This window comes from Daucus carota, chromosome 1 (genome assembly GCF_001625215.2).
Source record: "Daucus carota subsp. sativus chromosome 1, DH1 v3.0, whole genome shotgun sequence".
NCBI classification, from domain to species: Eukaryota; Viridiplantae; Streptophyta; class Magnoliopsida; order Apiales; family Apiaceae; genus Daucus; species Daucus carota.
This window is the reverse complement of record NC_030381.2, coordinates 43,653,673-43,669,511: the sequence shown is the minus strand read 5'-3', so window position 1 is coordinate 43,669,511 and position 15,839 is coordinate 43,653,673. Positions and strand designations below refer to the sequence as shown.

Below are 15,839 nucleotides of genomic sequence, written 5' to 3'. Positions count from 1 at the left end.
TTTCAGATTTTCAGGGGGGCACTTCTATAATTTTGTAAAATTTAAAATGGTGAAAAAAAGGTCAAAATTTTTTTTAGAGGAGGCACGTGTTCCCATACCTCTTACTGGATTTGTCCCTGCGAGCCTGTGACAGGGACATTTGAACAAAAAAGATTAATTTCATGATTAATCCAGAACTGATTAGGCTGTTTTAGACCTGCAGGTAAATTGAACATGTTTCATACCTAAGTTTCAGCACAGAAGTCAGAAGCTAGCTGCGGTTGTAAATTTGTGAAGTACTAGTTCTACTACGTTACAGTTATTTCAATTATTTGTATACAGCAAGCATTTTTTATTTCGTGCACGGAACTTTATACTTTTATCATCACCACTCACCAGATACCAGAGGTCCTGTTATCTTTGTATTGAGTATTGACCTTGTCTACAGTGACCTTGACACCTAAATATTCCGTTAAAAGCGAATAGTCAGGATAGTCTGTCACAATTTTAAAAAAACTATTGAAACACAAATAGAAACACTATTTTTACATGTTTTTCTTTTAAAATTTGATATAATATAAAAAACTTGTCTAAAAGTCCGTGTGAGTAGATGAACATAAGTTTATGATTTTTCGTTGTATTCAGTCATCCAGACAACTCAACATCCTACTCATATTATATGAGAAGTTTAACGAAGATAAAAAAATCCAGAATCATTATGATTACCAACACTATTAACACTATTAAGGATATTTGATTCCGTAAACATCTCTTACGGGTCTGGTTCAGGCTTTTCAGGTATGAGGTATGGGTTTGCCTCATTCCAAACTGAAAATTTATTCGTTAAAACCCATATGGGTTAGGGGAGGTGGATATAGAACATGGGTGTGAAGAATAAAAATATTTTTATTTTATATACAATTACATCAAATACTTGACACAAAATTATATCAACAACTCAAGATCGGATAAAATTAAAATTATATTATTATTTTTCATTAATAAAAAAATAATAATTTAAAAATATTTAAATTCAATATATTCATTCTATCACTCAACCAAACACATGATATCAAGAATGATACCTCAGCCTCATATACCATCTTAACCCGATTCCTCATTTCAACCCTGTACCACTCCGTGAACTAAACGACCCTTAGGTTGTGTTCACTTCATGGAATGGAATGAGGGGAGAATGAAATGATATTTATATTATAAATTGTGAGTGATTAGTGAAATTGTTTATAATTTTCATTCCTTCACTCATTCCATTCTAACTATTTTAACTAAAAATCCAACCCACATGATTTGAAAGGAATGTTGATTTCATTTGTTCATCATTTTTTCCTCTCATCTTCTTCATGAAAAATTTTAACTCACTCATATTTAATCATTATTGCCTCATACTTTCTTCTTCATAAAACTTGTTCATATAGTTTCATTCCATTCTCCCCTCATTTCATTCCATGAGGTGAACACAACCTTAGAGTTTTGTTCAAGTTTTCGATTCGAAGTTTTTATTCAGAAACTGTGAGTTTCAATAAACCAGGACAAGGTTGGTCACCACTCACCAACAGCTTTGTTCAGTGAACTGTAACTTTATGACAGTAGGATTGAAAATTGATCCCGTTGAGCTTAGAGATTTTAATTCTCCCGATTTTCATTAAATTTATTAATGATAGTGGGTGTAGCAAACTGATACTAAAAAGACTCTTAAATAAGTTCTTAAATTGAAAAATAAAGAGAATGAGAAAAAAATAGAATTTCAACAACTCTTAGTGACTTCTAAAAATATTCGGAGCCTCTTCTCTTTCCCCTATTTTAAGAGTGATTACACAATTCTTAATATATATTTTATGATAAAATTTTCATTTTCTCCGATTTAAATTTGAATTTTCATCGTAATGGAGTTCAAATAAGAATAAATTATAATGTTAAAAATGAATATAATAATTATTGTTGGAATTTACACTCCTAACCATAACAATGTTCTAACTTACTACTACTATATTATATTATGAGGTAATCGCATATCGCACCCCCTAAGTATTGTTCAAAAACGATAGAGTACCGATACTTTAAGAAACTCAACTCGCACCCCTTATCTTTACTTCTCAAAACCGATATGCACCCCCTGCCGTTAACTTCCGTTAACTCAGTGCACTCCGTTAAGTCAGTATATATATAATTGCAATTCGGACCCCCTAACTTACGTTCAAAAACGATATTGTATCCATATTTTTGAAAACTCGAATCGAACCACCTATTTTTACATCTCAGGAACGATACGCACTCCCTCCGTTAAATTCCGCTACCTTCCGTTAAAATTCTCCCCCGTCTCAATTTACATGTCCCTTTTGCTTTTTGAGGAGTTAAATTGACTAATTTTTTACCAACTATTTGAAAATATGTATTTATTATTTTAGAAAATAGAAATTTACATATTAAAATAGACTAGATACCTCTATTAAAACAGGCTAGAAAGTATATTTTAATATGTAACTTTCTATTTCCTAAAATAATAAATAAATATTTTTTTAATAGTTGGTCAAAAATTAATCAATTTGACAAGGGACATGTAAATTGAGACGGAGGAGTATTTTAACGGAAGGTAACGGAATTCAACGGAGGAGGTGCGTATCGTTGTAAAGATAGGTGGTGAGATTTGGGTTTCCAAAAGTACAGGTATAATATCGTTTTTGAACGTAAGTTAGGTATAATGTGCTTTTTATATAAGCATCTTGTCGTTTAATCAAAAAGTAAATCTAGCCTATTTTAATAGAGGTAAATAGTAGGGGATCCGAATTGCAATTACCTCTATTATTTGTGAAATTCGGACCCTGTATTATTTGCGAAAACAAATAGACTAGATTTACTTTTTGATGATATTTTTTTTTAAAATTTTTGTTTAATTAAGTTATCCCCAAGTCAAAATGATTTTACATATTGAATGATTTTAAATTTTTAGTGACATGTGTATTAGGTACTTAATATACACTATTTTAAATATAAAAAATAAATATCATGTGATATTTATTATAAATAATACATAAATTTATCTATTGATTAAAATTTATATATAAATTTTAATTATTTTGTTTGGAAAAATTGATCAAAAAAATTTAAAAAAATATCATCAAAAATTAAATCTAGTCTATTTTAATATGTAACTTTCTATTTTCTAAAATAATAAACACATATTTTCAAATAGTTAGTAAAAAATTAGTCAATTTAACTCCTCAAAAAGCAAAAGGGCCATGTAAATTGAGACGGGGGAGAATTTTAACGAAGGTAGCGGAATTTAACGGAGGGGGTGCGTATCGTTCCTGAGATGTAAAAATAGATGGTGCGATTCGAGTTTTCAAAAATATGGATACCATATCGTTTTTGAACGTAAGTTAGGGGGTCCGAATTGCAATTTTATATATAATGATTTAACGGAGTGCACCGAGTTAACGGAAGTTAACGGCAGGGGGTGCATCTCGGTTTTGAGAAGTAAAGATAAAGGGTGCGAGTTGAGTTTCTTAAAGTATCGGTACTCTATCGTTTTTGAATGATACTTAGGGGGTGCGATATGCAATTACCTCTTATATTATGGGCTTGTCTAACCTGTGTTTAGAACATTTATTGGCCCTAGTTTTCTGTAGATCATGCAATACAGCACGCAGCAAGTCAGCAACGCATTAATTACTAACTAGAAAAATCAAATGCTTACTTACCAAGTTAATTTGATATTTATCTATTCATGTATTGTATTATAATTTTAGTCAATTATATTTTTTTATTATTGTTAAAATAATAAAAAATCATAAATTTACTACTAAATATAAAATTGGCTGGTTTTAGTTTGAATATTAATTTTAATTAGAAAAATAGTGTATATGCAGGGGGGCTCAATATTATTTGTGGGATGAAATATATTAAAAAAATTTATATAAAATATGACAAAAATAATAAATCTATGTTTTCACATTTTTTTTGAAATAAAATAATATTTTATTAATAAATTTAAAATTTGAAAAATAAATCAAAAGTATATGTATAGATAATATTTAATAAAGTTTTGAATGTTTTTGTATATACACTAATAACTATGCAAAGAAAAAAATTGTTAATCACATTAATTATGACTTATCCTGTGTCTAAGGGCACAGGAGGTTAGACATTCCGTTATATTATATTTAAAAGTCAATTGGAAAATTATGATAGTTCTACAAAAACATAAAACTGAGTTCGGTGTCCACCACATATCATATTCCGTTGAGTAATTATTTTCTTTAGATATTAATGTCTCTGTTGCGTACAGAGTATGTAATGTGTCTATTTAAACTAGCAGTCGCTGGCTTTTATTCCCCGGCAAGACAAACTCGTGCCAAAGGGAGGGGTAATGTGCCGAAGTCTAATAGAAAGAAATCAAATCACGAATGATAAGTTTCTAACAAAAGAGTGTCCTTCCTCAAACCACCGCATAGGTTTCAGTTTAAGGTTCGATTAAGTAATAATACCTCCATCCCAGATTAGATGATACCGTTGATTTTGGGCACGTAACTTTAAAGGCATTGACCGTCTATTTCCGAAATTTATTTTTTTATTTTTTCTTTTGTAAATAAAAATTTCATATTTAAATATTTATTTGCAAAAATAAAATTTTAAAAATAAGTCATGTAGCTATGCGGTCAATGAACCTTAAACTGTGTGCCCAAAGTCAACGGGGTCATCTACTTTGGGATGGAGGGAGTATCCAGTAAAGTAATAACCTCATTTAATTAATAAATTTTGTCGGTGTCAACTTGGGTCAATGTCATAAAGTATTATTTTTCGCTGAAAGCATAAGATAATAAAACATTTAGAAATTCACTAAAGGCCCGGGTAATATGTAAAGTAATAATAATTCATGAATTATATATATATATATATATATATGAATTCAAAATTTAATCCTTTTTAGAATATGAATCTATAGTAGCTTGTTTATTCTTTCCACCAGGACAAAAAATAACCTCATCCTTGAATTTATGTAAAGGATAAATAACTCCGGTATGTTTTGCTCATGTTGTAATATGTATACTCCATCTAATGGATGCATAAATTTAGTTTTCACATATGATTAATTATTATAAAAGTAATTTTAAATCAAATACATTGCGTTTGATTGATTCTTGTTTTTAACAATAATGAAATATAATTTATAAACATATAAAAATTTTAGTAAAATAATAAAATATTACCTTATCGATAAAATAATAAAATATTATTATATCGATAAAATAATAAATTTAATAAAGTAATAATTTTTCCCGGTCCGAGGGGTATTACTTTAAAAAAAATTATTAGCTTGAAATATATCTTTTAAAAAATTACAAAAACACATCGGACGGTGCCACAATATCTTCAACCTACAATAACTGTTGTACACTTGTACTACTTCATTGCTGCTTTTAGTCCATTTGTACAATTTCATTGCTGCTCCTCCGGTAGATATTACTAATATTCTTGCGGGCTCTATGTTGGAGTTTCATGATATATTTGTAAGATGGCCGTTTTGGATCTCACTAACCCAACCCAACATGTTATATTTACCCAACCCAACAAGTTGTATTTATAACCACCCCATTATTTTTGTAGCCCAATATTTCAGTCCAAGATTCATCACAACAAGACATAATAAACATATAATACAAATCTAAGGGCTCATTTGTTAACCTCTGGATGGAAGTTAAACAGCTGGACGAGATAAAAGTTTATCATTCAGATCGTTTGTCGTGAGGTTTTTAGTACTGGACGACACAAAAATCATCTGGACGACACGTATAACAAAACTGAGCCTCTGTCGTCCAGACCACGGTCCTTTACAATTTACCCTAAGCTGAATCTATTTCCAGTTTTGACACTCGGAGAGTCGGAGTCTAATATTCCAAAAACCACCACTGTCACCGATCCAAATGCCTCCCCTCATCTAACAGTTTCTTTATAACACGTGTCTTGATAAATTGACAGTTGAACACATGGAATAATATTTTAAAGATATCTAATATCATATTACTAGTAATAAGATATTGGATATCTTTGATTGTATTTCTTTTGAAAATATCACTTTTTTTTAATTATGGATCTACTGTCAAAAATTTCAATACGTGTGATAACTCCTTTTATCATCTAAGATTCCAATGCATTATTCCGGGAAGCACAGGTCGCAACCTAATCTACAAAACAATGCCGCACGGGGGTGTGTCCCGTGAAGCGCCTCCGACATGATAATCAGTGATCGAAATGCTTGACAAGTAGGGTAATCAGAGGGCCTGAACTCTAAATATGCGTGGTGTGATATGTTTTGTGGGTTAATTATCTAGTTGGTCACTGAAGTGGGCTTGATGTATCAAATTGGTCACTGAACTCAAAACGGTATCAAGATGGTCACTGAAGTGGCCATAAATATCAAGCAGGTATCTTGAAATATAAGTTCAAGCACTAAAAATATTATTTATAAACTTTTACACATTATTTTTGAATGTTACCAAAACCAAGTAAAAGTTTATGACTTCTAATATTTATGATAATATATTTAGATTTTATCAAGTTTATTTATTATTTATTTTTAATTAAAACAAAAAAATAACTATTTAATAAAATATAAATAATAAATAAACTTGATAAAATATAAATATATTATTTTAATTACTAGAAGTCATAACTTTTTAGTTGGTTGTGGTAACATTTAAAAAAAATGTGTAAAATTTTATAAATAATATTTTTACTACTTAAACTCATATTTCAAGGTACTTGTTTGACATTTATAGGGATGGGCATCGGGCCCCTTCGGGTCGGGGATTGCTATACCCGGCCCCGATCCCCGAATCCAAACTCAATCCCCATCCCCGACCCGATCCCCATCGGGGATTATTTTTCGATCCTCATCCCCGGCCCAATCGAGATTCGGGGATACCCGCGGTGATTCGGGTATTTTTAATTTAAACTAAAATTTCTATTTAAATACTTAAATTCATAATTACGATTAGTTTCTAATATGTCTAATTAATACCTAATCATTTTAATAAACAAATCTTTAATGATTTAATTATGACCATTTTAGTTTTAAGATTATATTAATAAGAATAAATATTAAAATTTATTTCAATAAATTTAATTATATTAAAGAGGTATATAAATATGTTAATAAATGATTATAAACATGTGAAAATCCATGACTGAAGTTGACCTAGAGAGGTATATAAACATGTTAATAAATGATTACAATATATATATGTATATATTTATATTATATATAACATATAATCTATAATATAATAATCGGGCCGAGGATCGGGTCGACAATCGGGGGAAATCGGGTCGAGGTTCGGGGATCGGGCCGGGGGAATGTGAAAAACCGTACCCGACCCGATCCCCGATTTTTTTTCAAAGTCATCCCCGTTCCCCGGCCCGTACCCGAAAAAATCCCCGAATCCCCGCACCATTCGGTGCGGGGATCGGGTGGGGATCGGGCGGGTCGGGATTAATGCCCATCCCTAGACATTTATGGTGACTTTAGTGACTATCTTGATACCGTTTTGAGTTCAGTGACCAACTTGATACATTAAGCTCACTTCAGTGACCAACTTGATAATTAACCCTCATCCCTATGTTTTGTGGGGAGAGTTTTGTGAGAGAAATTGGACTTACCTTTCATTTTGGCTGGGGAGCTCTTTATATAGGCCCTTATCCGTCACTGTAGCTACAGTGGCGGGCGCGGGTCCATACCTGCTCCCCAGCATGGTTGTCTGTTTGGTGTATAAACTGTCCTTTTCTGTGTCCTTTTGGGATTTGTGCATGCTTTTTATCCTATTCTTCTTGTATTTTGTAATGATGAGATTCGAGCACTGTAGTGGGAGGCGTACACTGTGGCGGTCGCTGTATCGTCATTTGATTGTATTCAATTCAATCATTTCATTTTACCAAGTTCAATGCTAGCTAGATTAGTAACCATTTGTAACGAGCAGTTTTGTAGATTGATTAATCCGTAACATTTTATTCATAAAATGGAGTTGAAATTTGTAACGTATAACGAGATAGTTGTTGATTGAAATTATATTCGTCTCCGCAACAAATTGGAGCTTGTATGCAGAAACGGTGAGATAAAATGTCCAAGTCGCTTATTTGAGCACAAACCACTGCATGTGAGTCCCCCAAGTAGCGGATAAGCCAAGGCAATACAGCAAGTATACAAACCAACGCACGCTCTCTAATCCTCACAAACATAAATAAATTGTGCCCCGTATGTTACCAGTAAACGGTGTCGGTTGAGTTGCTGCGCATGTACTCTCCTTCTCAAATGTGGTCACTTTGGTTAGCTGAGTTGAAAGAGACCACTGTAATTAGGTCAATGCCAGCTCTAAATATTTATATCTTCACCAGACCATCAATGCTAATTGCATAACCTAGTAAACTCTGTTTTCGTGTAAAGCCTATGGAAACAGACATTTGCTCTGCTTTTATGGGTTCCTGTTGTTGACTCTAGCAAGTCATATTACAAGGGACAAGAACCAAGATCACACTGATCATAACTCTTCCGTGTCACACCTCTTGGGATATTCAAAAAAAAACGTACATAATTTTATTTTTAAAAGGTTACGGAAATTTTAACTTACACTATATAATTAGGGGTGACAATTTCGGGTAACGGGTCGTGTTCGTGTCAGCAATCGGGTCAAGCTAAAATCACTCAAAATTGAATATAGAAGTTATTAGAAACGAAATTCTGATTTCGGATCATTTCGGGTCCATTTCGTATCAATCGGGTGATTTTCGGGTCACTTTCGGGTTTCGGGTTTAGGGCAAGAATTCTCTATGCTTATGCCTGCAAAGGGAAGCTGAGAAGCTTCTAAGTAGTGTATTAATGGAGGAGAGAAAAGACAAGAGAAAATGAGATGAGAAAGTAATAAGGGTTTAGTACAAACTACAACTACCAGGCTCAGGGATATCTTGGAGTAGCATTAAAGTCTCTCTTTATATCTCCTTCTTTATGTGCTTGTGAATTTGGACTCATAAGATATTCTTGCTACACTCATATGCAGAAGCTAAAGGTAGATTGATTAGAAGATGAAATAGGCTAGTGTTGTAAATTCATGTACATACACATTAATATCTAGGTGAGCAAGAACTTTTAAAGAACAATCATGGGGTATGGATATCAGATCATCCACATGATTTTCTTGATCATCTTTTTGCTCACATCATTCCACTTTTTGTTTCATGGTGCTGTATTGAATGAGGCATCATTTTTTGATGTTCGAAGTCGACAAGATGGGGAAAAAATTTATCATATCAGAAAAGTAGGAGGCGAAAATATAGGATTGAGTTTTGGGAAGTTCAGAGCTTTGCTTGGCCTGAGGAGTTTCATGACAAGAAAAGAGTCATATTATAGAGCTAAATTTAGATATGGTGCACAAGCCCCTTGTCCCTCTGAAGTTTCAGCTCCTGCTCCGGCTCGGGCCTTGCCTCTTCATGTACATTCTCATCATCATCTTTCACCGAGGTCTGATCTCCTGCCACGTGTGACTGTGCCGTTTCAGAAGATGCACGTGAACAATGAAGGAAAAAATAGTGGTAGAAGAAAATTGGTAGCAATTCTTGTGTCTACTAGTGCCACATTTGTGCTATGTGGGATTGGCCTTACATGGGGATGCAAAAAAATCCGAAAAAGGAGAAGATCAACAAGTACAGTGTCGGTAGTGCATAGCACTGAGGGAGGGACAAGAAGTGTGTCAAAGTATGTTGTTAATTCTCAGAATTCAGTGAGAAAGGTAACTTCTGATCCAGGCCCTGACCTGTTTTATCTGAATACGATTGAAAGCGCCTTAGAGCCGCAACCTTTTACTATCAAAGCTTGGGATTCTGTTAATGCTGATTCTTTGGTTAGTAGAGAAACTGTATCAGTAAATGAAGCTGATAAAAGGATCAAGCATGAACCAATTGGTTGTAGCTCTCAGTTTCGTGTGAACGATACTCCTGATGAAGCTCATTCATCTGATGATGAGTCTTTCCATTCTTTATGCAATTCACATTCATCGAATGCTAGACTTTCCAATGCTTCAGCAGGTACAGTTAGTGATACTTCTGAAGTTGTTTCCTCTAATGTGTCGAATGCTTTAGCCTCCCCAGTGAACTCCGGAGTCTCATCCCCTACCCCAGTCTTAAAATCTCTGTCATGTCCTCCTCCACCACCACTGCCTCTGCTTGCTAGGACAGACATTTTTCCTTCTAGCTCCACCTCTTGTTCCACAGAAAGGGTATCTACGAGCCCAAGTTCCTCCACATTGCTGAACTTATTATCACCTAAAAATTCTTATTCCTCTTCAGGGTCTAATCAAAATCTTTCAAAAGCTCCAATTGGAATTCCTCGACCACCAATCCCTCCTCCGCCTACAAAAGGGTATGGAAATCCACAAAATGGTCCACCGCCACCGCCACTTCCACAACAAATTCCACTGAGCAAAGATGGTGTCCCATTAGCTAAGCTGAAACCACTTCACTGGGACAAAGTTAGAGCTTCACCTGATCAATCAATGGTATGGGACAAGCTGCGATCAAGCTCATTTGAGTAAGTAATCTTTTCTGTTCTGCTCATATTCAACTTCCTTTCAAGAGTTATATAAAATATTGATGAATTTTAAGTACAGATTTGATGAGGAGATGATTGAGTCACTCTTTGGCTACAATTTGAAGACTTCAATGAATAATGAGGACACAAAGAGCAAAAGTCCTTCTCCAAGCAAGCATGTTCTCGAGCCAAAACGACTGCAAAATATTACCATACTCTCAAAAGCCTTGAATGTGACTGCTGAACAAGTCTGTGATGCACTAATGCAAGGTACAAACCTGTAAATTTTATTTCACAAAAATAAACACCAGTAGGATCAGATATAAATCAAGAAGTTTATTTTATTTTTGTTATGGTTGATGCAGGGACAGGCTTGACTTTGCAACAACTAGAGGCACTGATTAAGATGGAACCGACTAAAGAAGAAGAGGGAGATCTTGCAAGCTATAAAGGAGACATTAACCAACTAGGCTCAGCGGAGAAATTTGTAAAGAAAATGCTTAACATACCTTATGCATTTTTGAGGATTGAAGCCATGCTTTACAAAGAAACATTTGAAGATGAGGTAGTTCATCTCAGGAAGTCCTTCTCAATGTTAGAGGTATAACAACTGGCACCCCTGATACTTTACTCCCCAAGTTTAATGTCTATCGTTCCCTCTTCCGTTATGATCTGACAAGATTGGAGGGGAACCCTAATGTTATCCAGGCTCTTTTACTTCAATATATAATTCTGAGAAAACATGTCTTACCTTTCTAGGATGCCTGCAAGGAACTGAGATCAAGCCGGCTCTTCCTCAAATTACTCGAGGCAGTGCTGAAGACAGGAAACAGAATGAATGTTGGAACAACCAGGGGAGGAGCCAGAGCATTCAAGCTGGATGCTCTCCTTAAGCTTGCTGATGTAAAAGGAACTGATGGAAAAACCACATTGCTTCACTTTGTTGTCCAAGAAATAGTACGAGCAGAAGGAATCAAAGTCTCCGAAAGCATCATTGGAAAAATTAACAATCAAAAGAACAAGAGCAAAAACGTTGAGAACTGCGAAGAAACTTACAGAAAGATGGGCCTGGATCTTGTTTCTGGCTTGTCAACAGAGCTGTACAATGTCAAGAAGACAGCTACTCTAGATATCGATGTCATTGCAAGCTCTGTTTCGACCTTATCAGATGGAATGACAAAGTTACAGCATTTGGTGAACAAAGACTTGTCGAAAGAGGAAAAAAGTGGAAACTTTGTGCAGGCAATGAGATCATTCTTAAATAATGCAGAAAAAAATTTGAGGGAGTTGCAAGAAGATGAGAGCGTAGTGCTATTACATGTAAAGGAAATAACTGAGTACTTCCATGGCAATGTAAGCAAAGATGAAGCCAATCCCTTACGTATATTCGTGATTGTTAGAGACTTTTTGGGCATGCTGGATCATGTGTGCAAAGAATTAAGGACTTTCAAGGTTCCGATTTCCCCGACTCCGCTAGCAGCATTTAGGTAGAAGTAGATTAGAGTTCCTGTCTGTGTGTTTATATGCTTTTTTTTTTTTTTTTTTGTAAAAACTTTAAATCTGTGTGACTTCAAGCAATGACATCTCTCAACATCTTTAAATTGTATATTGAGTTATAACACGATTTGAGTTAAATTCTAAAGAGGGCGGTTAGAAACGTGCATTTCATTTCAAATGACAAGATTTGAGTTGTCACTTCAAATTTCTAGATTTATACTAATTTTTGAAAGTCTGAGATCTCAAATGAAATCCAAATCCAAATTCCCAAACAGGTTATTTGATTAATAATCCAGATTACCAAACGGGCCAAAAGACGGGTCTGCTATATATGTTGAATTGGAAGATTACTAGAGAATGACTGAATGGTATATGATAATTGTAGATAAACATCCAGAACCTCTATAGGACATTCTTGCAAGACTCTCAAGTGCCTTGCATTTACCTTCCCTTCTTTTTTTTTCCCGAAATTTATAACAATGATCTTCGCCTAGTAAAGAGTAATAATTTCCAACTGCAACTTCCTTAGACTTGTAACAAACTTTGAAGCTTCATTCATGGCATCTTTGGAGTCCGCTAACGCTTCCTCCAGGGCCACGGATGAGAGATAATGCGAAGTAATTTGGCTAAGAAGATGATCATGTCGTTGCTGATACATAACAAGTCTTTCTTCCGCAAGCTCCAAAGCTCGGTTCACTATGTAAAGTTTTTGTTCTGTCAACTGCTTAGCCCGCCATTTTTTCAAATTTGGCAAGCACAGAAAAAATGATGCAGAAAAGCCAACTGCGAGAGAGAAAACACTACCATAATCCATGGATTTCCTTACTGATGAAATGAAGCTTGAAGAAATGATGTCGCGATTCTTTGAAAATGAGTAAAAGCCAAGTGCGAGGGAAAAAACCTTGCCATAATCCATGGACATGGAGTACCTTATTGATGAAATGAAGCTGGAAGAAACAACAATGCTGTGATTCTTTACTTTGCAAATGATCAACTTGTGTGGCTTAACAAAATATTCTTTTGCTTTAGTAATTTTTCGTGCTCTTCAAGTCTTGTTCATCAAAATATTACTCCTCACGCCCCTCTTATTATTTTACGATTTTTTCCACTGTTTGACACGCATGTTAAAACGTATATTAAATATCGTTTCATAATTTTTCTGAATTTTCTTTTATAAAAATTTACACATTACATTTTTGTTCAGAAAAATAATAATTTAAAACCTTAAAATCTGTGTCAAACGCTCTGTCCCCAATGTGAGGAACTGTGAGGGACGGAGGCACTACTACTTAAAATCGGAATATCATTGTGTCATTTGGAATTGATACTTTTCTTGAGTATGTCTTATGGGATTGGCACCAAATTATGAGTACAAAAATTTGAGCTCGCAATCAACTAACCTCTTCCCGGAATCATCCATTACATTACTTCTCCATCACACTATGATTGTAACTCGAGTAAAATGCGATATGTAATGTGCATAATGTGTACCTTTAATTTAAGATGCAGCATTAGAGTAGCTAAAGTGGCAAGGGCTTATCATCTGTTGTTCTCATGACAAGTTTACTTTGAGCTTACGTTGCTGTGTGATTTGTGATTAGTTTGATTTGTTATAGTGGCGGATTCTAAGCTAAAATAAGACGAGTATGGTGTTGTGGAAGTCTTGATGGATCTTTGATTTTCTCAAGACTCAAGCTTTTTGCCATGGTTATCTATTAAAATTAGTTCCAAATGAGTTTAGTGGGTGTTTTACTTCTGTATTTAGTGAGCTTGAACCATATGCAACAGAGTTAACAAACTCAAATCCTAATTCTATCGTGCGTCTTGAATTATTCGAGGATGAGTTAAGAAATGGTAGGAGGGTTTTTAAGAGATTTTTTGTATTTTTTAGCATGGGTTAGTGTCAACAAGGAAACCAAGAACAATTGGATTGATATTGCTAGGTGAAGCACTGGATTTGAGTGATGGATCTGCATATACTTACATCTCCATATGCAAAAGGTATCTTGAATTTCTAATAAAACTATTTTTATACAGCTGATTATGCATTTCTCTACATCACATATCTCCAAATTTTTTTCTCAGTTTATGCAGCATTATTTAACAGATTTCTGCAGCATTGTGTAACAATTTTCTCAAAATTTGTGCAACAGTTTTCTACTGCAACTTTCTGCAGGGTTTTGGAGTTTTTTTATTGCAGATTTTAGTAGCATTTTTCTGCATTTTAGTGCGGCAGATTTCTGCAGCAATTTTCTTTCTTTTACTGCAGCAGATTATCGCACTTTCTGCTGCAGTTTTTAGCAGATTTTCTACAGGTTCTGAGGCCATTTTCTGCAGTTTACTGCAACAGATTTTTGCATTTTCTGTAGCAGTTTTCTTCATTTTATTGCAGCAGATTTTCTGCAGAATCTGGAGCAAAATTCTGTAATTTACTGTATCAGATTTCTACATTCTCTGTAGCAGTTTTCTGTAAAAGTATTTGTTTTATTAATTGCTTGATTTTGAGCATACAAACGCTTGTTTTATCAGCAAATAATATGGACATACTTTCTTTGTTTATTAGAGATGAGTATGCCTTGTTATTGTACTTATTCGTATGATGAGTAACATGCCAAAATTTTCTAAGTTAACACCCGTTAAACTCTGCTGTTAAACTCTGCTGTTATATAACAGGTTACTTTATACTAATGTTGTGTTTGGCTACAGTTTATGCAAAATTAAGAAACAAATTTTTAATTTTTATTAATGTTGTTTTTGACCGGAGTGAATGAATTTAAAAAGAATGGAATGAAATTTTAACTATTTAATGTGCAGTTGTTTACAAATTTTATTTTTCTTTTATTCCAATCTTTACATCTTCTGGTAAATATCACATTTCAATTTGGGAAGAAATGCTCAATATCTCTTATTCTCAATTTCTTTTTAAATCTCATCATAATAATTTTGCACTCACTCAATTTTTTAAAAAAAAAAATTTCTGCCTCTATTATTAGGGGTGATCGCGGTGCGGACGGTGCGGTTTTTTTCTAAAACCGCAAACCAAACCGCACATGCGGTTTAATCAAAATCTTAAACCGCAACCGCATCACGAAATTAATCATTCGGAAACATACGTAAGTGTTAAACAACACACTCATTAAAATCTTAAACAGATACTACTCAAAACATATACACTCTACTCAAAAAGAAATGTATAAACAACTAAATATTCAGAGACCAAGCAGGAGATCAGTTTCTTTTATCTGCTTCATTAGAACAGTGAACTTTGAGCTCCTGACCACTGATTATTGAGTGTTGCATACTGGGCTGATAGTTATGTTTTAATAGGCCGAGAGTAATATATAGTTATAATATATACATATAAATATTATTTATATAATATATATTAATATTGCGGTGCGGTACGGTTTGAACCGCATTCAAGAAAATTAAAACCACAACCCGCACCGCACCGCGCGGTTTGTGAAAAATTCAAACTGCAACCGCACCATGAAAATTAAAAACCTCATTTTGTGGTGCGGTTTGGTGCGGTGCGGACGGTTTATGCGGTTTGAGTGGTTTTTTGATCACCTCTATCTATTGTGTTGTAATTGAATGAGATGATTAAATTTGAATAGAATGAAATGAAATTTGAACTATATTATGGGGCCGTTTGGGTGAGCTTAAAATAAGTGCTTCTTGCTTAAAATAAAAAAGTGAAGTAGAAGTTAGAAGTTATTTAAGACTTATAAGTGATTAAAGTGTTTGGGAAAAAAGCAGAAGTCATGAA

The 15,839-nt window shown here is 34.0% G+C and overlaps 1 protein-coding gene across 1 annotated transcript; it reads left to right on the top strand.

Moving 5' to 3' along the window:
* Window positions 1–8,795: 8,795 nt before the first annotated feature.
* On the top strand, window positions 8,796–12,233 carry LOC108227943 (formin-like protein 11). The gene is made up of 4 exons (XM_017403350.2): window positions 8,796–10,573; window positions 10,653–10,843; window positions 10,939–11,174; window positions 11,333–12,233. Exons 1-4 carry the CDS (start codon window positions 9,150–9,152, stop codon window positions 12,062–12,064), a joined length of 2,583 nt encoding a protein of 860 aa, XP_017258839.1. The 5' UTR covers window positions 8,796–9,149; the 3' UTR covers window positions 12,065–12,233.
* The last annotated feature ends 3,606 nt before the right edge of the window (window positions 12,234–15,839 follow it).